At 38.5% G+C, this 25,053-nt stretch overlaps 1 protein-coding gene across 1 annotated transcript; it reads right to left on the bottom strand.

Moving 5' to 3' along the window:
* Positions 1-16,594: 16,594 nt before the first annotated feature.
* On the bottom strand, positions 16,595-24,260 carry LOC127629936 (rho-related GTP-binding protein RhoU-like). Its single transcript, XM_052107253.1, has 3 exons — positions 23,850-24,260; positions 22,148-22,206; positions 16,595-19,084 (listed from the first exon to the last, which is right to left on the bottom strand). Exons 1-3 carry the CDS (start codon positions 24,046-24,048, stop codon positions 18,629-18,631), a joined length of 714 nt encoding a protein of 237 aa, XP_051963213.1. The 5' UTR covers positions 24,049-24,260; the 3' UTR covers positions 16,595-18,628.
* Positions 24,261-25,053: the final 793 nt, after the last annotated feature.

Genomic DNA, 25,053 nt, shown 5'->3' on the forward strand with positions numbered 1-25,053 from the left:
TAGTTGGTAAAGCCTTTCAGGCCTCTCCACACTGATGCAGGGTCGTTAGCTGAAAATGGTATTTCAGCTTTTCAGAATAGTTTCTTTTAGCCACTCTAATCTCTTTTGTCAGACTGTTTTTAGCCTGATTGTACAATATTTTATCCCCACTTCAGTAAGCATCCTCTTTGGCCTGACGAAGCTGCCTGAGTTCTGCTGTAAAGCATGGTTTGTCATTGTTGTATGTTAAATAAGTCCTAGTAGGAATGCACATATCCTCACAGAAACTGATATACTGTATGATGTCACAATATCTTTACAGTCCTTTCTACAGGTTTAGCTGATTTTAATATTCTGCCTATATATCAGAAGAAGATGAACCAGACTGTGATCAGAGAGTCTCAAAGCTGCTTGAGGGACAGAGCGATATGCATCCTTAAATGTTGTGTAGAAGTGATCCAGTATATATCTGTCTCTGGTGGGGCATGTGCTATCTGTATTTTGGCAGTTCACAGGTGAGGTTGGCTCTGTTAAAATCTCCAAGAATAATAATAATAAGTGAGTCCGGGTATTGTTGTTCTGTGTCTGTGATGTGATCATCCAGCTGTTGCAGTGCTGGGTTCAGACACGCTTGTGGAGTAATATAAACACTCACCAGAATAAACTTGGAAAACTCCCACGGTGAGTAGAAAGGCTTAAAGTTGATTAAGAGCACTTTTAAATTAGGACAGCACATCTTCTTCAGCATTGTTACATCTGTACACCAACATTCGTTGATGTAAAAACACGTTCCACCGACTCTCGTTTTCCCTGTTAACTCCACGGTGTGATCTAGTCTAAAGAGCTGGAAGTCCAGTAGATATAATACGCTGTCCGGAATGGCTTCACTCAGCCAGGTTTCCGTGAAGCACAATGCAACAGAATTTGCAAAGAATGTATTTTTGCGGGTGAGGAGAAGTCTAGCAGAGATTTGCTAGATGGATGCTTGGCAGTGCGGTTAGAAAGCTGCAATCTTAGTAATGTAGTAATGAGAGAACTCTAGATTTTTGGTATAGTTGGACTACTTTTATGGTACTTTTTGTGATTTTTGGAGGTTGACAGCCTCTGTCCCAATTCACTTCCATTTTATTGAGAAGAGCAGCATGAACAGTCCGTCTAAAATCTCCTTTTGAATTTCACAGCGGAAAGAAAGTCATAGAAGGACATGAGGGTGAGAACATGATGACAAAATTTTCATTTTTGGGTGATCTATTCCTTTAAAAAGTCCAAGTTAGATACCTCAGACAGAGTAAAGCATTACTCTGCTGTATATATTGGCTTTTCTCTGCTTCATTGGCTGAACTCTTTCTCCCTCCCTCCCCCTCTACCTCTCTGTAGTGCTTATCCTCCTCTGACCCCAGGCATAACCTGTGTGACCCCCTGATCGTTATTCTGTGCTTAAAGTAGACAGGAGGATAATCTTCCAAAAGAGACCAGGCTAACACCATTAGTTAGGCTAATGCTTAGAGAAAAACTCAACTCACAATTGACAAAACAACAACAGCAGAATCTTAAAATCTTTGTTCTCTTTTTGATTATCCCTTGATCGTTTGTTACTGCTCAATGGATTCATCAATGACACATAGTTATGATGTTTACTTATTGCAAGTTTAATCATTTTATTTAATTACATTTGAAAGTCCAAAAATATAATTTATAAAAAAAAACTAAGTTGCAAAAATGGCACATTTAAAATACTTGGGAAAGTTCCCTAAATAGACAAGTCATGGTGTTTCTTCAATTCTGGCACTTTTAGCACTGTGGACTTCTATAAAATAAAGTCTGGTAAAAAAAATACAAAAATAAAACAATAATAATAAAAAAACACTTTCAAGTCCAGATTAATATTTAAGTCCTATTTTTACTATCAATCTCCACTTTCACTTTCATATTCTTCTCCCTTTTCTGTCATTTGCATTTGTTGTGCACATTGCCACCTACTGGGCATGGAGGAGAATTTATAGTAAAAAAGGCCTTAAATACTGATCTGTTTCTCATCCACACCTATCTTATTGCTTCTGAGGATATGGATTTAACCACTGGAGTCGTCTGGATACTTTTATGCTGCCTTTTTGGAGCTTCAAAGTTCTGGCCACCATTCACTTGAATTGTATGGACCTACAGAGCTGAAATATTCTTCCTATAATCTTTGTTTGTGTTCTGCAGAAGAAAGAAAGTCAAACAAATCTTAGATTGAGTGTGAGTAAATGATGAGGGAATTTATATTTTTGGGTGAACTATCCCTTTAAAAATGCTCTTTGTGCTAAATAGCATACAAATTGAACATACAATAAAACAAAAAGAACATTTAAAGCCCTGAATACAAAGACGTATAGAGCTCTTTGATGTAAATACACATGCCCACTCTTTGAATGGAAAAGCTCTCTCTCTCTGTTCTAATTCCTCTGTCAACAGTCAGAGAAGAGAGCAGTTAAAAGCAAATGAATTATATGGACTCAGATCGACCAGTTACATAATGGACAAACAAATAGAACAAGGGATTTTGTTAATACGCTCAGTAGCCTACTGACAATGACTAGCAGCATTGAAAGACCGAAACTGAACGTGGGAGGGTCAAGGATTTGGGAGGCCATTGAGTGTGTTTAGTGGGACTAGGAACAGTAGCACAATAATACAAACTTTGTTCATCTGCTTTGCGCACACTGAACAAAAACTATCAGACATCAGGGTCCAACAAGCGTCAGTCAGAGTGTCAATGTGAAAAATGACTGCAGTTATATTATATTTAATCAAATGTGCTGTACTGTCATTGTCCTAAAATAAATCTTATTAGCTGATGTGCTAGTTTTTATGCAGAGACATGATTGATGACAAAACCTCCCTAAATCTTAACGTGATAGTTCACCCAAAAATGAAAATTCTGTCATCATTTACTTACCCTCATTTTGTTCCAAACCCATAATAATTAATTTCTTATGCAGAAAACAAAAAAGATGTTTTGAAAAATGTCTAAGTAGCCTTTTTCTATACCATGAAATTAATGTTAATTGAGACAATTTTACCTCTAAATCTCATTTGCGTTCGTGAATATTTAATGCAAAAAATTGGTTACATAAATATTTGTCTTTATTGGTGCTAAGGTTGCATTTGTTAACATAAGTTAACAACATGAGTTAACATGAACTATCAAAGAACAATACTGTGGTGATGTGGGTGTTGCTGAGCAACGTCTGTGTAGAGCGAGGCCAGGAGAGGAACGGTAAGGATTGACACCTGTGGGAAATTATCTCTAACATCTGTCCTGTGTTACAGTGAGAGTTGGAGAGGGATAAGAGGGCAGTCCAGACAGCTGGAGGGGTGAGAGTGAGTGACACACAATGCTGTGTGTGTGCTCGTGTTTATGCTGAGCTGAAAAGCTAACCGTTATACTGATAAGTATTGTGAATAAAGAGATTTACGTTGGATTATTTATCCGGCTCCCACTTCCTCCATCGAAGAGAGTTAGTGATCTGTCTCAAATACATTTATAACATTATTAATATCGATTAATGTGAATTTCAACACATAGTAATACATTTTTAAAATCAAAAGTTGTAAATGTTGACATTAGGTAATTCACTATGAACTAACATACAGATAAAGTACAACCGTTTAATTAATTATATTTAGTTATTTGAACTAAACATGTCAAGTCCACATTACTTAAATCAAATGGTTTTGTCAATTGTTTTATCTGTTGTCTCAACAAGACTTTTTAAGTTAAAAACTGATATTTATATATCAATGTAACTTAAGTCAAAGCAGAAAGATAACACAACTAAGTTAAGTTGAGTCAAGGCAAATTCTATACCTCAGAAATCTTTTTTTAGGGAAACGAGTTTCCACAAAATTAAAGTTAAATGAACTTGTCAGGGCTTACGGTGCATGAACTAACAACGAACAAGATTAATAAATGCTGTAAAAATATATATCTTTCATTGTTAGTTCATAATACCAAATACATTAAATATTGTTAACGAATGGAAACGTATTTTAAAGTGTTACTGTTTCTTTTTTTGTAGTTTGACAGACCTTGTTCTCATTCACTTTAACAGTATGGAAAACTGACCGCCTGGAGCGGTAGGGCCACTGCCAGGGGCGGAGGAGAGTCCCCACGGGTTGCCGAGAATGTGGAAGTGTGTTCTGTCCGCTGGGGATCGGTCTGAATCTGGTCCGCCTGGGGAGGAGCGTCTGCCATCTTATGGAGTTTTGTGTTCCTTGCCACAGTCGCCTTGCTCACAGAGTTTATTAATACAATTATTATTTAATTATTTTTAAACACAATTAAGAATCGTATTTTATCTAAATTGCACAATGATGATTCATCGACTTTATAGACATTATAGTTTTATCGTCTGTTAATGCCTGATCTTCCGTAAAGCTGCTTTGAATCGATGTGTGTTGTGAAAGGCGCTATACAAATAAAATTGACTTGACTTGACTTGACTTGAGAGGGTGGAGGAGTGATCCGGGACCACATGACTATGGGGTAAGCAAAATAAACTTAATTTAAAGAGAAAACAAGTTTAATTTGCTTACCCCCATTGGCAGATTTTTTTTTTCTTGTTTTGAGTCTAATGTTCACTAAATTTAGTCAGATTTATCTTAAAACAAGACTTAATATCTTATCCCATTTTGCTTGATAAGTAAATAAATCATGTTTTAAGAAAGTTTAGATAATTTGACAGGAATAAACAAGACAAAAATACTTGTCTAGAAAATAATTTTTTGCAGTGTACAGAACTGATCGAATCAACCACACAACCATTGTCCCAAACTGAAACTACGATCCTGTATTTCATTCACAAACTCAAGCACATAGCAACGGGAGAGTTTATTCAACAAACATTATGAAAGCCGGGCTCGCACCCATTGTTGAACTGATTTGCACAGAGCGGGGAAAAAAAGCTGAAAATCATGTGGATGATGTTTTATTTTTGAATAATTTTTGGTCTCTTGCTTCCCAATGCCTTTCTTTCCTCTTGCACTCTCTTTGAATCATAATCGAATCTTGAGGCAAGTGAAGATTCACACCTGAATGGTAGACCCACTTATCTTCATCCTAGCAGGTTTATTAATCTAATCATAAACACCTTTCCTAAACTCCAAACTGTCCCTTTTCCTCACAGTTTTTATGCTTAAAGCAGAAATGTCTTGTCTGGACAGTGTCTCCGTCCAAGGGCCTCCAACCTCACCACCGGTGAGGGCATATCCTGTCAAGGAGCAGGGAGGTGGGAGGTGAGGCAGGCAGGTCAAAGGTTTGCACCCCTCTCTCTTAAAATTTTAAAGGCAAGGACACTAGTTATAGACCTCGGTCACTTGCTGTTGTCTCCTGGTGAGGGCTGCAGAGCCTCAAGCAGACAGGCCTAATGATTTCCACAGTTATAAAGGACTCAAAGTGGAAACGATTAGCTAGCTCATTTGAAGGGGGCCAATGTGTGCTGTGGTAATCATAACAACCAGGATTGCCAACAGTCCTGTATAATATGGAAACCTGTATTTAAAGGAATAGATGATCCAAAAAAATACAAATTATGTCATTATTTACAAACCCTCATATCATTCTTCCTGACTTTCTTTCTTATGCAGGACACAAAACATACATTTTATATATAAAAAAAAATGTTTTTAAATCTTTTTCAATCCAATGGTAGTTGATAAAGACTCACTTTTAAGCTTAAAAATTACATAAAAGTATTAAAAAAATAGCTCTTGCATAATTTTCTCAGTCTTCTGAAGGTATTCAATAGGTTTTGGCAAGAAACAACCTGATATACATACATTTACAGTAATCTTGAGGTAGATTTTATGTTCATGAGCACTACAAGAGAAGTTTGTTTACAATGGCTTGTATTAAGCCCTTAAACAATGCAAGTTCCCATCTTTTATATTTATTTTAAAAATTATTTTCCTCTGCTGCAGTTGGCAACCTTAATAACAACATTATGGCAGCAGTATCAAGGATGTTATTGAGAAGATTAAAGACACACACACACACACACACACACACACACACACACACACACACACACACACACGTTGTGTTTCCATGTTTTATGGGGACTTTCCATAGACATAATGGTTTTTATACTGAACAAACTTTATATTCTATCCCCTAAACCTAACCCTACCCCTAAACCTAACCCTCACAGAAAACTTTCTGCATTTTTACATTTTCAAAAAACATAATTTAGTATGATTTATAAGCTGTTTTCCTCATGGGGACCGACAAAATGTCCCCACAAGGTCAAAAATTTCAGGTTTTACTATCCTTATGGGGACATTTGGTCCCCACAAAGTGATAAATACACGCTCACACATACACACACACACACACACACACACACACACACACACACACACACACACACACACACACACACACACGTTGGGTTTCCATGTTTTATGGGGACTTTCCATAGACATAATGGTTTTTATACTGTTTTAAACTTTATATTCTATCCCCTAACCCTACCCCTAAACCTAACCCTCACAGAAAACTTTCTGCATTTTTACATTTTCGGGTTTCACTATCCTTATGTGGACATTTGGTCCCCACAAAGTGATAAATACATGCTCACACACAAACACACCCACGCTAGAAGCACAACTGGACTTCCATTGGTTGGACACTTAATCAATCAACACCACAGTTCACCTGTATGCGTAAACAAGGCATCTGTGTGAGTTTACTACATACCTGAGCTTCAGGCTACAGCCAATTAGAGTCCTTACAGAGTGATATGCCCTTTAGCATAAAAAGTGAGGATGAGGCAAGATGGGAGCTTTGTATAAAGTTTGTTTACTTGATTGTTTTTATTATAATGTGTGATTTATTACAAGTAGGATTCCAAAGTTACTGTGACAGGGTTGAAATAATGTAGCGCTTCAAGGTTAGACATAAAGGTGCACTCATTACAGTATTAGCAAAACTTTTAAAGAGGAAGAAATACTAATAGTAGAAGAGTATTTTTGGAAATAAAATATGTTTAAATTGATTACACGAGTTCATGTACATGAGATGAAGACTCTATTTGTGTCAGAAGATACATTAATCATGGCTGACTGCAAATAGTGTATTTCTACAATGACATCGGTGACTTTGAACTGTTCTTGTGTGAACTTTTTGCTGTATCTACGCTGCTAGGTGTCAGTGCAACAGTTGTTAGAAAAGATAAATAACTATTGGTACTTTGCAAGGCTAGGCTGTACAACATATTTTGGATTGAGGTAATAGTTTAAAGATCGTCCATTCAAAAATGGACATCATAAGATATTGCTGCTGCACAATTAGACATACATTACATTGCCTGAAAGCAGATCTAGACCAGTGGTGCTGGGGAGGAGGAGGGTTTTTGTGAGAAAACTATAATAGTGTACTGCAGTGAAACTAGCTTGCCTGCAAAAACCTGATGCAAATGTAATGCTAGACAAAAAGAGAGTACACAAGTTGATAACCTAACAGAATACACAAACTTATTTTAATTACTTTAAATAAGTTTGTAATCCATATAAATGATGCAATCCAAAGTGCATTTGAACAGTGGTAAATCACTTTCTTATGATGTTTTACATTCATATGAGCAGACAGAGAAGTAAGTTTGATCTTAGTTTGGAGCAGAAGAAATAGAAATAAACCTTGTGTAAATTGTCAGCTTTATGCTAAACCAACATTTTACATGCACATGTTACCAGACACGATCATATTTTTTTATCATGAAAATTCACATTGGATCATAATTACTTCTTTTCTAGTGAGACCTTTGATATTTGTATTCTTTATAATAATTTTTTTTATTGTTTTCCAGAAAAAATAACAAAAAATCCATAAAACAAGATCAATGTGATTTATCTTGTTTTAGAAACATCACTGCAGAAGATATTTTGTTTTTTCAGAGAATGTATTTTCAACATGTGTATTTTAACTGGCAGAGTTGTTATAGTCAAAACAAGTGAAAAAATATACCAGTGCAGAAGAAGTAACCTAATGGAATACATTACAAATGTAATTTTACATCATGTATTCTGTAATCTGTAGTGGAATATATTTCAAAAGTAACCCTCCCAACCCTGCTCGTTGTTGGTACCAACAATTTTCTTGTTGCAATGCGTAGTGTTAAGACAAGAAGTTCTACAGGTGTTATCTCAGACAAAGATTAAACCCAGTTACTCAAAACAGCAGGAAGAGCCACGCATGGGGAGAGAGACACATTTACAGACATGTAACTTAAAGTTACCTGTAAGAGTTCTGTCAAACTAGCCGAAAACGTGCCACAATTTTGCCACTAATTATTTCCACATGCAAAAGAGCTTATGATTTGCCACAAAATGTTTGCCAGAGGTTTGCAGCTCTTCACCATTAATGGTGAACCAGCAGCAAACCTTTGACAACAATGGATAATTTGCCACAAAGCTCATTTGCATGTGAAAATTATTACTGGCGAATTTGCAGAAGTTTGCAGCAAATTTGCCATGAACTTTTACTTGAAAGTTTCCGAAAGTTTTGGTTGTGTTCATTGTTCCCCGTCTGTTCGACGTTGTGTCTGAGAATATCCATATGTCCAGGGGCAGGGTATGCAAATACTAGCTGCCAACTACTCATTGGCCTTTTTTCATAGATCAGAGGTATATTCGGTTCTCAAAAGAGACCCCTAGTGTCACTTCTCCGACACAACGTCTCGTTCCTTCCATCAGGGAACAAAGGTTACATCCGTAACCTAGACGTTATATTTGTAAAATAAATAGCAATTCATCTCTATAGTTTGGGCCCTGTTATTAATTACATTTTTTGTAATACACCAAGTTAGATGTTTCCCTGTATAATTTACAGCATTAGTCGTGAGAGAATATCTTTCATATGTAAACAAAATGGACATTATAAATGAAATATCCTCAAATGAATCAGAAAACAAACAAATCACATCAAAATCGAAATTGAATCAAATCAGTAAATCTTTATCGATACCTAAAGCTAATCTTTTTAATATCTCAATTGTTTCTCACAGACAGGAAAGAGATTAAAAGGAGACTTTTGGGTGGCCCTCAGGGTGTTGCTATGTGGTTGCTAAGGTGTTCTGAGTGTTTTAGTGCATTGCCATGCAGTTGCAAGGGTGTTCTGGGTGTTGCTATGTGGTTCTGGGACAATAAGTCATAAAAATTAGTAGTTTTGTTCAAGACTTGGTGTATCTGGTCTTTTTAGCAGGGATAGTCAATCATGCAATTCCCATGCTGGTTTAGGCTGGTTAGTTGGTTAGTGCTGGTTTTGTGGTCTAGCTGTAAGACCAACATTGCCATGCTTTTCACCAGCAAAACCTAGCTGGTAAAGCTGGTTGACTAGCATGGTCTTTCTGATGAAGCTGGTTAAGCTAGTATAAAAGCCTGGTTGAGACATTAGCACACCAGCATCCAAAGTTGTGGAACCAGCTCCCAAAACACACCAAAGGCAGGTGACCAGCAATGCTGGTCTCTTCAGCAGGGAAGTAGTGTATGTTTAAGATTATGCTAGGCATTCAACTTGCAGTGTATTTGTTCTGTTAAGTATAGAGCTTTCAACATCCATTAAAAACCTGGATGATCCCCAAGGATTCACTGAAGCCACAAGATCCTGAGTAACTCTTTCAACAGGTTTGCTTGGCACATATGTTTTTGTGAATGAACCAGCACAGCAAACTTTGGGTGAAAGGGGCATGATAAAGAATTGACTACTGGCTGACCAATGTTTAGCTTGTGTGTTTTAGAATACACCAACCCATGATCAATAGTTTGTTTTGTGCAACAAAGGCTATCCTAAGCCGATATTTGGCTAAGATGGTGCCACGGATGGCTGCCTCGGTATGGAGCTCTCCAGTTCTTTTGCTGTTGTTGTTAGTTTGTCCTATGTTTAGCAATTTATTGCTAAGAGAGCAGAAGCTTTCCTTGTGTATTCTTGTGAGTCTTTATATTCCTCCACACGCATGTGTGAGCACAGCGCTGCAACAGCTGGCTGATCAGATCACAGACACGGAACAACAATACCCGGACTCACTTGTTAGTATTCTTGGAGATTTTAACAAAGCAAATCTCATATGAGAACTGTCCAAATACAGACCACTTTACACCAGAGAAAGAAATACACTGGATCATTGCTACAAAACAATAAAGTATGCATATCACTCTGTCTCTCAAGCATCTTTGTGACTCTCTGATCACTGTCTGGTTCATCTTCTTCCAATCTACAGGCAGAAACTAAAATCAACTAAACCTGTATTACGGACTGTAAAGAGTGGACCAATGAAGCAGAGCTGGAACTACAAGCCTGCGTTGACAGCCTTGATTGGATTGTTTTTGAGGCTGCAGCTACAGACCTGGATGAGCTCACAGATATTGTGACATCATATATGTGACGATATGTGCATTCCTACTAGGACTTGTAAAACATACAACAACAATAAACCATGGTTTACAGCAAAACACAGGCAGCTTTGTCAGGCCAAAGGGGGTGCTTACAGAAGTGGGAATAAAATATTGTACAATCAGGTCAAAAACAGACTGACAAAGGAGATTAGAGTGGCTAAAAGAAGCTGTTTTGAAAAGCTGAAAAGTTTTCAGCTAACGACTCTGCATCAGTGTGGAGAGGCCTGAAAGACTTACTACAAGACACCATCCCCCAGAACTGTAGGGAATCAACAACTGGCTGACGACCTGAATGTATTTTACTGAAGATTTGAAAAGCCTAGTCACACCCCCCACACCCGCTCCGACCTTCACAACACACAAACATTTACACTTCCTGCAATCACCCTCCTACCCTCTCCTGCTACTCAACCTGCACTTGAGACCTGTGAAGAGGATGTGTGCCAGGTCTTCCAGAAACAGAAGACAAGAAAAACACAGGGCCCAGATCATGTTTAACTCACTTGTCTAAAATCCTGTGCTGACCAGCTGGCCCCCATCTTCACACATATCTTTAACAGATCACTGGAGCAGTGTGACTTTCCCTGCTGCTTAAAAGGCTCCACATTCATCCCCACCCCAAAGAAACCCCAAATCACAGGGCTTAATGACTACAGTCCCGTCGCTCTGACGTCTGTGGTCATGAAGTAATTTGAGAGACTGATATTGGCCCACCTGAAGGACATCACTGAACCCTTCCTGGATTCCCTGCAGTTTGCCAATGGAGCAAAGAGTACTGTGGATGATGTAGTCAATATGGGACTGCATTACATACTCCATACAGACCAGGAGCTTATGCAAGGATACTATTTGTTGACTTCAGTTTGGCTTTTAACACCATCAACCCCACTCTCCTATGGACTAAATTAACCCAGCTCTTTGTTCCTGCCTTCATTTGTCAGTGGATCATCAGCTTTCTGACTGACAGGTAGCAGCTAGTGAGAATGGGAAAAGTCACCTCCAGCACATGTACAATCAGCACTGGTGCCCCCAAGGGATGTGTGCTCTCCCCACTACTCTTCTCCCTGTACACAAATGACTGCACTGCCAAGGACCCTCTGTCAAGCTCCTGATGTTTGCAGATGACATGCAGTCATCAGCCTCATCCAAGATGACAATGATTCTGCATAAAGAAGGGATGTTGAACAGCTGGCCATCTGGTGCATTCAAAACAACCTGGAGCTAAACATGCTCAAAACAGTGGACATGATAGTGGATTTTAACCCCACTCACCATTCTGAACAGCACGGTGGCAGCAGTGGAGTCATTTAGGTTCCTGGGCACTACCATCTCACATGACCTGAAGTGGGAGACCCACATAGACTCAGACATAGGAAGTTCAACCAGCCATAGGCGCTGGTGATACAGTTCTACTCAGCAGTCATTAAGTCTGTCCTCTGCACTTCTATAACTGTCTGGTTTGGTTCAGCTACTGAGTCAGACATCAAAAGACTTCAAAGGATAGTTTGGACTGCTGAGAGGAATATCGGTGCTCCCAACCCACCCTGCTAGAACTGTATACATCCAGAGTGACAAAAATGGCTGGTACAATCACTCTGTTCTGTCCATGTCAAATTCCTTGTGTGTGTAAGCATACTTGGCAATAAAGCTCATTTTTATCCTGACTCCGATCCTGTTGCCTGACTATCTGATTTACAAACAGATGAAAATGTCAGGAGGGCATGAGGAACTGTGCAGGGGCTGATGTGCTATCAGTCATCATGTGGGAGATAAAAGAGCAGCCTAGCGACTGTCAAACAATGGAGGAGAAAAACTAACAAAACAGACTGAGGGTGATATGGAGGATAAGAAGAGGTGTGTGTGTGTGTGTGTGTGTGTGTGTGTGAGAGAGAGAGAGAGAGAGAGAGAGAGAGAGAGAGCGAGAGAGAGAGAGATCAAAACAATGTCTCAAACTGTGCTCAGATTTGCCAAGATGCCAACGTTTGCAACCAAAAATCAAGGAGAGACCAGAGGCATTTCTAGGAACCAGGATATTAAAGACTTGGTGGTGGGCTCTTTTAACTGTAGCTTGTAAACAACCACGTAGCAAATACCCAGAAGCCTTATCAACCACCTGTCAATGCCAGCAACCACCCAGAACAACCTAGCTTCCAAGCAGCTACTTTTGAAAATACTTTTTTCTTCTGAAAATTTAAAAATCGAAAAAACTAATATTCCACTGCAGGGAAACGTCATTGAGGTTTCCTCTGTGTAAGTTCTGTGCTGACCATTTTAATATGCAATTTGAATATGGCACTTCCTCTGGCCGCGTTGACAAGAGAGAGAGAGAAAAAGCAAACAGCAGACGCATGTGAAACAGAAAAACATTGTGCCCGCATGAGTGACTGTGTGTGCTGAGGACTGATGGGCTTTTATGGCCTCCTGCATGACAGGAAGTCAAATGTGAAGAAAGAGCTAAGCTCTTGCCAAACTTAGTGAAGCTAGAGAGAAATATATCAGCGGCTATGAAACAATCATATCAGCATTAAATCACTAAACAAACGCTCAAATCTCGCTCCATTCACAAAACCTCTCAAAAGTGATGACAGAATGTAGCTCATAACCAAATGTTTACATTTTCTGAAGTTGTGAGTTATGCTTGCCTGTGCAAATCGTGTGGCTATGATGCTAGTGTGTTTTGGGTGGTTGCCAGGGTTTGCTATGTGGTTGCTAAGATGTTCTTAGTGTTTTAATACATTGCCATGTGGTTGCTAAGGGGTTCTGAGTGTTCTAAGTACATTATTATGTGGTTGCTAGGGTATTCTGGGTGGTTGCTATATGGTAACTAAGGTGTTCTGAGTTTTATGTGTTATGCTATGTGGTTGCTGGGTGTTTATGGTGGTTGTGATGGTATTGCTATTTGGCTGCTAAGGTGTTCAGGGGGTATTAGTATGTTGCTAAATGGTTGCTTAGGTGTCCTTGGTGGATGATAGGTGTAGCTAGGGTGTTCTGGGTGGTTGCTATGTGGTTGCTTACTGGCCCATATCGAATGGTGCTTGACTGTGCAAAACTTGTCACTATGATGCTAGGGTGTTGTGGGTGCTTCCCAGGGTGTTGTTATGTGGTTGCTAAGGCATTCTGACAGTTTTTAGGCCATGAAAGTTGGTTGCTAGGGTGTTATGGATGGTTGCTAAGGTGCTACAAGGTGGTTGGTCCAGGTCAAAAGAATAGATATGCAAGTGGTGCTTGCCAGTGCAAAACTTGTTTCTGTGATGCTAGGGTTTTTTGTGTGGTTGCCAGGGTTTGCTATGTGGTTGCTAAGATGTTCTTAGTGTTTTTAATGCATTGCCATGTGGTTGCTAGAGTGTTCTGTGTGGTTGCTACAGTGTTGCTATGTGGTTGATACGTGTTCTGAGTGTTTTAAGTGCATTATTATTGGGTTGACAGAGTCTTGCTATGTGGTTGCTAAGATGGTTTTTAGTCCTTTGCTAAGAGTGTATTTAGTCCGTTGCTATGGTTTCTGGGGTGACCTGATACATCAAGGGATGTAGAAAGGAAGTCCCGCCTTACAGGTAAAAGAGCCAATCCTTTTTTATATACAGACATTGCCTGTCAATCAATGTGAGAATACGCATTAGCTATACAAGTCGGGTAAATAGCATTTTTTGTGTAATCTGAGGTAAAGAAGCACAATTATATACCAGTGTTTTCAGATTTTACTGCTGATTTGAAATACACTGATGAGCCAAAATATTATGACCACACGCAGATGAAGCGAATAACATTGATTATCTCCTAACAAGGCCACATGTCAAGATCTGGGTAGATTAGATGGTGAGCGAACAATCAGTTCTTGTAGCTAACGTGTTGAATGCAGGAGTAAAGACCTGAGCGACTTGGTGCCAGATACCACAGGACACCTTCAGGGATCTGTTAAAAAAATAAATAAATAAATAAATAAATAAATAATAATAAAAAAAAAACAACAAGCATCAATTGTGGTCACAAGAACCGTGATCGACTAAATCCTGCCGGTTTCCCGCCTCAGGAAGTCGGGAACAGTGCTCGAAAACACTCGAGACCAGCCTCGAGAGGCTGGTTCCCTTAGTTGAAGCTTCGGAAAGAGGTCCTACCGAGGTGGTAGAACCTCGGAGGGCTGTCCCTCTCTGCTGCAGAGCAACCGAGGTTGCTCGCGAGCGGAGTCCTCAGGAAATCGGTGTCGGTTCCCGCCGCCTCTGACGCTTCGGGCCACATCACTTCCACAAAAATAAAAAACACACATCAATTGTGGTCACAAGGACTGTATCGACTAAATCCTGCCAGTATCTCGCTTCAGGAAGTCGAGAACAGTGCTTGCGGGTCGGCGCTGTTTTGGCGGTACACTGAGGACCAACAGCACTTTAGGCACATGGTCATAATGTTTTGACTCATCTGTGTATGCTCTTTGATCTTAATCTTGATAACCGTTTTGGAGATTTAAGTGTTTCTCCATTTAGTACATAGGTGCTGCACTTGAATGCCACTTATTTACATAGAAAAATAGCTGCCCAGTAGCATACCAAAGATGGCACAGAGTGGACTGACTTGCTAAAAAGATTTGAAATGGCTCAGGACTAGCACTGAAGTTTAATGCTTATAACTAGGGGTTTGTTCAAATACCTAATTCTAATTATGAGCACTAATAATAGTGACGGTTTCCTTAGCAAACACCATTATTTATAGCAGGAAATGGTTTGGCCGACAAAAACCGCAGTTGAGGTATTTAGAAAACATTACTATGTGTGTAAAAGGATTTCATTCATCTAAAGCAATATGCCCTCCAGCCTTCAGACATACATTAAAAGCAGATTTGCATCGGGTACAATGCTCCAAATGAGCCCACACTACTGTTGGGTTTAATCCTATTAGCCATCCCACTAGGGGCCCCTGAAACCTTGCATCACACATACATAACAAGAGACTTAAGCCTGTGCAAAGTTCTATACATCTTCAAGAGCAAATCACATTGACAGAAAGGACTTTCGCCAATATGCTGTTAAACTCTAATCGTAATGTTAAAATGATCTGAGATCAGGTTATAGTGGCCTAAAACAGGGAGATCATCTAAACCTGATGTCAAGTCATCACAGCTCATTATCAAAGTCTATAACAGGTTGTTTAAGTTTCAGGCATTGCTACTTATGTAAACTTTTTCAGGAATTACACTAGAAGAGTAAAATTAAAACCCATCTAATGAATGTGAAAGAGTCAATTGACCTGGGAATGTCACGCTAAGGTCACATTATGTGTGGTCAGGCCTGCTATTGTTCACTTTCAGTGTCTTACGAAAATCGTCTCTTGGTTTGGACAGTTTCAACCACATCAGGAGTTCCTTTACTCAACATCCATTATAAAAAACAATTATGCCCACGCTAAGTGTGGACTTTTTAGACTGTTGAAAATGATATCTTTCAACCTCAGAATCGTCTAAGCACATCATATCAAACCGGCTATCTCGTATTCAAAAGTGCACATTATGGTTGAGAGTTAATGTTGTTTGCTTTTAAGTGAAAAGATTAATATGCTAAACTGTGCACTGTTAAACTGTCATCTATGCTTTTCTCTGAGACAAAATAAAAGCTTCTAAATTACTGGGTACTTTGAGCCTGTTGCAGACATAATTATAATCAGAATACTGTACATTTGGCCTTCTCACATTCCCATTTAAAATCTTTTTTTCTCCTGTCTGGAAAATCCAGACAATGTACAGGCTAAATGGCCCAATAACATGCATTTTATGCTAGCATGTGCACGTTGCAAAGATGTTCATGTTTGCATTTTCATCTGAAACATGGAATAAAGTCTTTTAAAGATGTTTTCTGCTCTTTATATCTGGCTACGTCTTTTACAGACATCAGAGGTATGTGTGCTAACTGGGTATAGTGTATGCTAAGCTAATGCTATCAATGAGCATGTTTACATGTACAATCTTAGACTGATGTCTAATTAGGGTTACACTTATGACATATAAGCTGTTCCTGGGCACTACCCTCTCCTGATAAAGGTATATATAGCATATACCTTTATCAGGGTCATAAATAGTCTTACTGACTTATTCAATGTGCAGAAGTGTTGTGTGCTGCCTGTTTACATTTTGATGTCAAAAGCATGTAGAAGTGGGTTTCTTATGCTGATGTGTTTTTTAATACGAAACATATATTCGGCTTTTAGTTAAAATGTCACATTTATTTTCCATGAAAATCATGGATAGCAGTCAGCAATCAAAACACTCATACACGAAAATGTACCATTTACAGGAGTGTTTGCAAAGTAAGAGAGACAATTAAATGCAATCATATAAAATGTACAAATCTAAATGAGATTACCCTGATAATGTTATCGCTGTGTCAATAATGTACATATTGAACTGAAGCCACTTCCTGATGTGTGACTATGGAGCGCAACAGGGACAGTGCCCACTGTTCAAGTAGCTTTGGTTTTGGAATTAATTTCCCCATTCATTTTCTACATAGGCAGTTATGATCCTTGAACCAAACCAACCAGCTCAGAAATGAATCACAACATTACAACATTGATTTGAAGCAAAAAAGTAATGGAAATAAATTACAAAAAAGTACAAGACTATGTACTTTACTTCAGTTATAAGGGAATATACTACTAATCTCATGAAGCATAGCAAATTACATAACTGAATCAGCAATGTCGGTACATTATGAAACTACTGACTCTGTAGGGAGTGTAGTGTCGGAAGACTTAACATTAATTTTAACAAATTGGTTCTCAACTCACTAGTGATCCAAAAAGACCCTGGAATGTACAGGTGATGTTGTTAAATAAATATTTGGTTAAATGATACTGATATACAAAAATATTCGACAATATAAAAATGTGTCTGTTTTTAGTTATATTGATTGTACGCTAAAAATGTATTCCAGTCTGATGCTGTCGCTCTCAATAACACTTTATTACAATGCTTTGTGGGAGTGGGTGTTCACTGTTCAGCATTGTTCCTGCAAGGTAACAGCGACTTCTCTGATTGGTGGGTTTTAACTGAGGATTGTGCGTAGTGTAGTACTTTTAAAAGTTGAAATCACATTGAGTTATGTCATCTACAGAAGCAAATTCCATCGCTTATCCTCACTGCTTAACCCATGATATTTCAATCTTAAAAAGTTTATACATTAATTGATAAAAATGAATCTCTCAATGGAGAAAATGAATGGGATTTTACTTCCAGAACACATTTGTAGCTCTATTGTTTGTGGCTGAAGTCTGACTGAATGACACTTATTGGGCTTCTGAATAATGAGAAGCAAATTCAACAAATCTCATTTTGCTGCTCATTCATATCACCACTGGTTAAAAAGGAGGACACTCAGCCAAAGAACTTTCTATTACAGTTTGCTTAAAACATGGCACATTAGAGAAGATCAAGACAAGTGAAAGGACTGAACTATGAAACACATAGTTGACAAGTAATCACAAGTGCAATGCATTATATGGCATATAAAGGTAATGGATTATGCATGATATGATACATCTAAAGACTCCTAGACCATCAGAATTCATTTAACCCCATCACATTGCAAAGGCAAAGTTGAGTTTCAATTACACTCAAGATGGAACAAACAGTCTCAAACATTAAAGATCAAAACGATTACAAGCAGATTCAGTTACAGACTATCCACTGATGCTTTGGGATATGAGTATCACTTAGAGTGGACATATATTACTGGCGGCCTCTGGACTGCTTTAGAACTGGCTATGTGATCTCATATGTAGAGGTTTAATAAGCAAAATCTATATAATCATGTGGTCACCCAAATATTCATATATGCATTTATCAGGAAGAAGACATGGGTTAATTAATAGAAACTGTGGCACTATATTTGGTTACCAAAAAAAAAAATGGTAGATGATATTTAAATCCATAATCAGAGATTATTTGGCTTTAAAATAGCCCAAAAGAGTTCTTCAATTTCCAGTTGGGCTGTTGGGGAGTAATACAGTGTTCATACTAGCTTGGGTACAGAGAAGCTGGCTGCTGTACCATACATAGCCATGTAGTAATGTCATATCTCCGTTCTCATCATTCTTTCCTCAGTGTACACCTTACAGCAGCATTGCTATACTTTGTTGATTCTTATCAACAGTCTATTATTCACTTAAGGATGGTGAAGTATGCCAAACAAGGGTCTATCACATTGTTTATGCCTCAGTGAAAAATCTTCGATTGTTGCTAATGTACGCAGATGTATTTCTTCCACCACGACTTTGAAAGCATTTTCATTTTATCTGCAGTACTGTGGACCTTACGTTCCCTCTTGGATCTCCTGTCAGAATGTCGGAGCCCTACAGAGATGGCGGCGTCAAACACCTCTTTCAGGTTTTTCTGAGTGAGGGCAGAGCATTCTACGTAGGCTACCGCGCCAACTTTGTCCGCCAAAGCGTGGGCGTCCTCCTCCAGTACAGGTTGCTCATGGTGGTGTGCCAGTTCGATGAGGACCTTGACGTCTTGCCGAAGGTCACACTGGGTGCCCACCAGCAGCACGGGTGTGAGTGGACAACGGCGGCGAATCTCTGGGACCCATTTTTCACCAATGTTTTGGAAGGAGGCAGGGCTGACTACACTGAAGCACAGCAGGAGGACGTCAGTTCGCGTATAGCAGAAGTGACGCAACTTATCGAATTCATCCTGAGGTAGACAAAGAGAGAGAAAGAGAGATGGAAGGTAAATGTGATGCACATACATCAAGGTACAACTAATCACATTAAACAGGTGCACATTACCCATTATAACTGGGAAATAATCAAACATTTTAAGTTTCTTTTGCTTGGCTGTGGTGCAAAGAAAGAAATCGCAGCAGCTGCAAGCAGTAAATGGTAACCCTTAACTTGGGGTTTACCTTTGCAAATATCGCTGGCAAAGAAGGCATGGGTGGAAACCAAGCAACTTCCTATTGGTTAATGCTGCAAATTCACATTTCAAAGTTCACCATCTTTAACTCTACATGAAATTTGTGTCAGGAAACTCTTTGCCAATAGAAGTCCATCAGACGGAATTCCTTATTGCACGGATACCCATCGATATGACAATATTTCATGCAAATGTAAAGGTGACCGTGCCTTTATGGATAGTGCCCACTCACTTTCAGCAAATCAGTAAGGATTAGTGATAGACAGATATTGGCCATGCCGATTAACCAGACAATATTTCCCGGTTTTGATAAAGTTATCATTGGCCAATCAAGTTGCTGCTTGGCTGATTTAAAGAATCTTTGAATTTTTTTCAGAGTACAAATTCTGTTTTAAAAATTTTAGAATGAATTGAATAAAAATGATTGTTACATTTTAATTTTGTGTTTAGAAATTACTGACATTTATAAGGTTTCATAATGCCTTTTTTTGTAAGCCTTCTAAAAATAATTAGCAGGATTCCAAATTGTTATTCCAAACAATAAAATCTTTTTACAAGCTCTGGAGTGTTTTTTAATTCCCTGAAGCAATTAAATGAAATTATGGGTTGGCACAGTGCACTCTTTAATCTTTTAAACTCAACCAAAGTTTTAGACTCTGGCACACCCTGTCCCATTTATACAGTACAAAATCAAATGAAAGCATAAATCTGCAGAGCTTTTGGAAAGCATGGCCTCCCAAATCTTTGACACAAAATTTAAGCTTGACAGATGAGAGCACTAAACCCTTTCAATGCCTTTGCCACATCTACTTTTTATTATGCAATCATATCATGAACTCATATCTGTCTTCAATTACTGACTCAGCACTTAATGGAGCGTAGACAACAACATATTGACGCACAGGCATCGCCTGTTTGAGTTTATCATTATCAAAGAACTACTGTTTTCTTTTGTTGACATGGACACCTGCAAAATATAATGGAACTAGCCTATATCCAAGCTGGCTAATGACACAAAGTTATAGACGTTTGTGATACTATCATTTGTTTTTCCACTTTTGACACAGTACATACAACCTTAGTCTTTGAAAACTATATAAAAGCCTGCCGTATATCCTCTTATAACTGGAAAGAGAATTCTTATCTTGCTGTGTTTTTTCCGGCTTGTCTTAGCATGGTTGTATAAAGGGATTTATTGGTTATGTACTTAAAGGGCAGAGTTGTGTATGTGTTAACCAGGGTAATGCATGATAAAAATGAATGTCAGTTTTTGAAGTTCAAAGGCCACTGTTTGAAATAATATAATGTTCCATGCATTATATTATGCATAGAACAGTGGACTTTTGAATGAATGCAGAAACAGGGTCTTTCCAATCCTTATATGCTGCACTAGGCATGGAATTGTTTTCAGTGATATGTGAAAGAGGTAGTTACACAATGCTGCTTTTAAACAAACAGTGTTGAAAAACTTTGGCATCAGAAACATTGCTTGGAGTCACAACCAGCGGTTACATGGTACACTGTCCAAGCCTGCATGAGTTCCAATAACTGAAGTGCCAATAGCTTGAGGATTGTTCTTTCCACCATCTTTATGGTTTCCTCACAGTAGGGCATCACCACAGAACTTTTCTAATTGCTAAACTATGCTGCTCAATAGCGTTTCCACTATTGGGCCAAATGAGGGTGTGCTAGTGCATGCCAGGGACAGCTGCGTTCCCTCTGTCACTTCCAGGGCTTCATTGTGCCTTCTCAGGGATTCCTCAGGGCCAACGGCCAATGGCCCGCTGATTACCCTTCGGCCAAAGAAGGCCAACTGGGGATTGAGGCGGGGTCAATGTCAAAGGTGGAGTTCCGTTGAGTTAGGTCAGAGGTTGCAGCACCAAGAAACACAATCCCCAATTTTTCATATCTAGCTACCAGCTTACCTCAGCAGATCTTTGGAGAATGGACAATCATCAGTACTGGTCAATAGACGAAATCAGGGCTCTTCTGAATATTTGGACTGATAAAAATGAGCAATGTCAGATCGACGTGGCATCTGCTGAACGAAGACGTGATTAACTACATTGCCGTCAAACTTGACAAGTTGTGTATCCAGCGCACAATGGTACAAGTTTGGGAAAAAAATAAAAAAATTGCAGGAGAAATAAAAATTCATTTTGATGGCTAGCTAGTCTTCAGAGTCTGATACTTTAAAGGCAGGTTTAAGGGCAACGCTGAGGGGCTATTTGGCCGGTGAGCAGATCTATTTTGGTCTTGCGGCTCGAGGTCCGAGGCTATTGGCCCCGACTGACCAGATAATAGCCCTGGCTCGCACTGGCCCAATAGTGAAAAAGAGTAAAAATTACATTAGTTACATCTAATTCCAGTAGTTAGAATTTCGGTTAGCACAGACCGATTTCAGCAGCAGAACTTTCGATCTACTGTGGCCGAATTCACAGTTTGATCAGACTGATGTGGTCAGAGACAAATTGAAAATAGAACAAATAAAAAAGTGGCTCCTTTGCATAAAGTTAAATTTGCTGGACATGCACACATTGCGTCACCAATGGCCGCTTGTTTAGCAGAAAAACGTCATCTCTCATTGAAAATGAATTGCATAAAGTAATTTTGTTGCTGCAAGTCATTGTCAGGCCGAACAGGGCTTTAGGTGGAAAACACTGATGTTCCTTTTTGAAGTATATTCAAATTGAATGGAAATCAACATGACATCAACTTCCTTCACTGTGAGCCACACAAAGAGTATGTGCTTGCAAGCTATAGATGGTGAGTTTCTATTATCATTGTTTGAACATCTGACTGGGATGGGTCACAGTACAGGTGGTGCATTGATGTTATTACCTGTCCGGCAGTATCACAAAGCTGCAGTCTCACTGGCTGACCATCCACCTGTACGACCGCTGGAGAAAAAGAGAATGATTCAAAGAAAGCATAGAAAGGACTGAGTCATTCTTCTGCCAACACACGCACATGCTTCCATTTAGTCACCTGACATTGTAAAAAACAACCTTTGCTGAACCTCAAGGATAAAACACTATAAAATGTGCTATTATAGATCAAACACCATGTCATATGAACAACTTTTACTGTGCTTTTGTATCCTTTTTAACTTTTCACTTTGAGATTAACTATTCCTTTAAGGCAGTATAGCTTGTTTTTGTCTGTGTTAGAAACTGCAAATATAACTTGGGTGCCTGTAGCTTTGAAACAATTATTAATTACAGCTTTAATCTGTTTGAAGGACTGCACAGGCTGTTAAACATTTTGGGAATGTTCAATCCAACATGGCACAGCAAAGTGATCTTATAAAAACCAGTAACACTGAGATCCTAGTGATGGTTTGTCACTTCAAAGTGTTCTTGCCTTCAAGCACCCATTGTGGCATTGTATCCAAATCCCTGTCATATAATCTGTCTTTAATTTAGCCCCTTTCCCCCCAAAGTGCCACCTGTTGGATTGCATAACTACTCTGAAATCAGTTTACAAATGTCAGGTCTGGTTCCAAGAGTTTGAGTATGACATCACCGCAGGGCTCCGGTGTACAATATCTGAGATTTCGCAACAAGTGGCCCAATGGATTTTATGGGCCAGATTTTTAAGTCAGGCGTAATTGCAAAAGGGCTTTATAATAACAAAGACATGCTTGTGGGCATTTACTGGGGATTTGACTAGAGCCATTCTGGCATGATTAATTCACAAATTGTGAAATAAACTATTTAAGGTCAAATAAAAGCACTTTGATTTAAAGCATTATTAATACAGAATGTTAGTTACAATATTATTACCCCCAAATTATCATTCATTTATGGTGAAACACATATGACTTTATTTCTTTTGTGGAACACAAAAGAGGAAATTTTGAGGAATGTTGACACTTCTCTTTTTTTCTACGCAATGAAAGTGAATGGTGACTGAGGCTAACATTGTGCCTATCTTCATTTGTGCTCCAGGGAAGAAATTCATAAGTGTTTGAAATAAAATGAACGTCTGAATAATTTATACCAAAATTTACATTTTGGAGGGAACTATCCGTTTAAATCACTGTACTGAGATTAATTTTGAGATGTAAGGGACTGTACTTGAGTTTTTTGTTTGCTTAAAACCAAAGGCAGTCAATTTTGTGCATAAAATCATCTGATCTTTGCCAAATTTAATGATAGTTTCAAACTTTGGACTGGTGGATTTTTGGTTTTGTAATCTGGTGCACCTACGGATGACATGTTAAGCATTGACCTCAGTTATGATCTCATATCGACTGAGATAACATAGACTTTTAAAAATATATTTGTCACAATGCAGGGCTTTTTAAATGAACAAAAACCTTAAAAGGTGCCATTGTCCTTTTACATTTAAGTTACATTTAAATCCAGAGGTAAATAAAGCTCATGTCCATGTTATTTGTCAACAACTCATAGACTTGTCTAATGCATAACCCCCATAGTAAAAATAAGAAAAAGGCGACACTCGTGTGTCTATTTCGCAACACTTCAAGTAAATACACTCTGAAGCAGGGATGGTACCCTTTGCTCATTAGGGGAATTACCTGAGAAATCGTCGAACGCTGTCGGAACGTATTTTGTAGGGTATCCGTTGGTTGTGTAGCTGACAATAAGGCTGGTTTTCCCCACAGCTCCGTCTCCGAGAAACACACACTTTAACAGCCGCCCCTGAGAGTGCGCAGGCCGGGGGGATTTGGGTTTGTGGGGAGGCACTGGAGGCGCCATCAGGTTACTGTAATCCATTTGGGTACAGACGTGTAGCTGGACTGGACCGCAGGTGGATAGCACACTCCTAAAGGAGTGACCCGAGGAAAAACCATTAATAAGAGAACTTTACTAACCAGTTGATCGGCTATGATCACTGTGTGACTGCGCTTGTTCCATGTAAAGCAAATTTAGATGTCACATAGGATCCGTATGTCCAGGGAAGACAACACTCTCCCCACGCGCAGCACGTACTGATGTCTGAAACAGCTGAGTGAGTGAAGAGACTTTATTGTCAGCCTACATTTGACTAGCTCCTCCCTTTTCTACAAGCTTTTGAAAAGACGCGCGGATCACATTTGAAGCAAATGGCTGGTGAAAAACTGAACATCACTTGTGAATTCTTTGGAAGCCTATTTCTGCCATATTAAATAAAATGCTTTGGTAAATCAAAATGATGACATACATAGTCATAATTATGATATTAATAGTCATAATTATGAGAAGAAGAAAAAAAAATTATGAGCTGCTAAATCACAAATATGAGTTTACAATTTTTTTTATCTAAAATGTTTGACTTTTTATGTCATAATGTTTACTTTTATCTCATACTTATGACTTTTTATCTCATAATGTTTACTTTTATCTCATACTTATGACTTTTTATCTCATAATGTTTACTTTTTCTCATACTTAATGACTTTTCATCTCATAATGTTTACTTTTATCTCATACTTATGACTTTTTATCTCATAATGTTTACTTTTATCTCATACTGTTTACTTTTTCTCATACTTAATGACTTTTCATCTCATAATGTTTACTTTTATCTCATACTTATGACTTTTCATCTCATAATGTTTACTTTTATCTCATACTTATGACTTTTCATCTCATAATGTTTACTTTTATCTCATACTTATGACTTTTTATCTCATAATGTTTACTTTTATCTCATACTTATGACTTTTTATCTCATAATGTTTACTTTTATCTCATACTTATGACTTTTCATCTCATGTTTACTTTTTCTCATACTTATGA

Source organism: Xyrauchen texanus, chromosome 36 (genome assembly GCF_025860055.1).
Source record: "Xyrauchen texanus isolate HMW12.3.18 chromosome 36, RBS_HiC_50CHRs, whole genome shotgun sequence".
In the NCBI taxonomy this organism is placed as follows: Eukaryota; Metazoa; Chordata; class Actinopteri; order Cypriniformes; family Catostomidae; genus Xyrauchen; species Xyrauchen texanus.

Excerpts from the sequence above, each read along its gene's own strand:
- LOC127629936 (XM_052107253.1), bottom strand. The coding sequence starts at position 24,048 with ATGGATTACAGTAACCTGATGGCGCCTCCAGTGCCTCCCCACAAACCC. Across the intron at positions 22,207-23,849 it reads AGCGTTCGACGATTTCTCAG|CGGTCGTACAGGTGGATGGT; the intron begins GTAATTCCCCTA and ends CTTTTTCTCCAG. Across the intron at positions 19,085-22,147 it reads TTTGTGATACTGCCGGACAG|GATGAATTCGATAAGTTGCG; the intron begins GTAATAACATCA and ends TGTCTACCTCAG.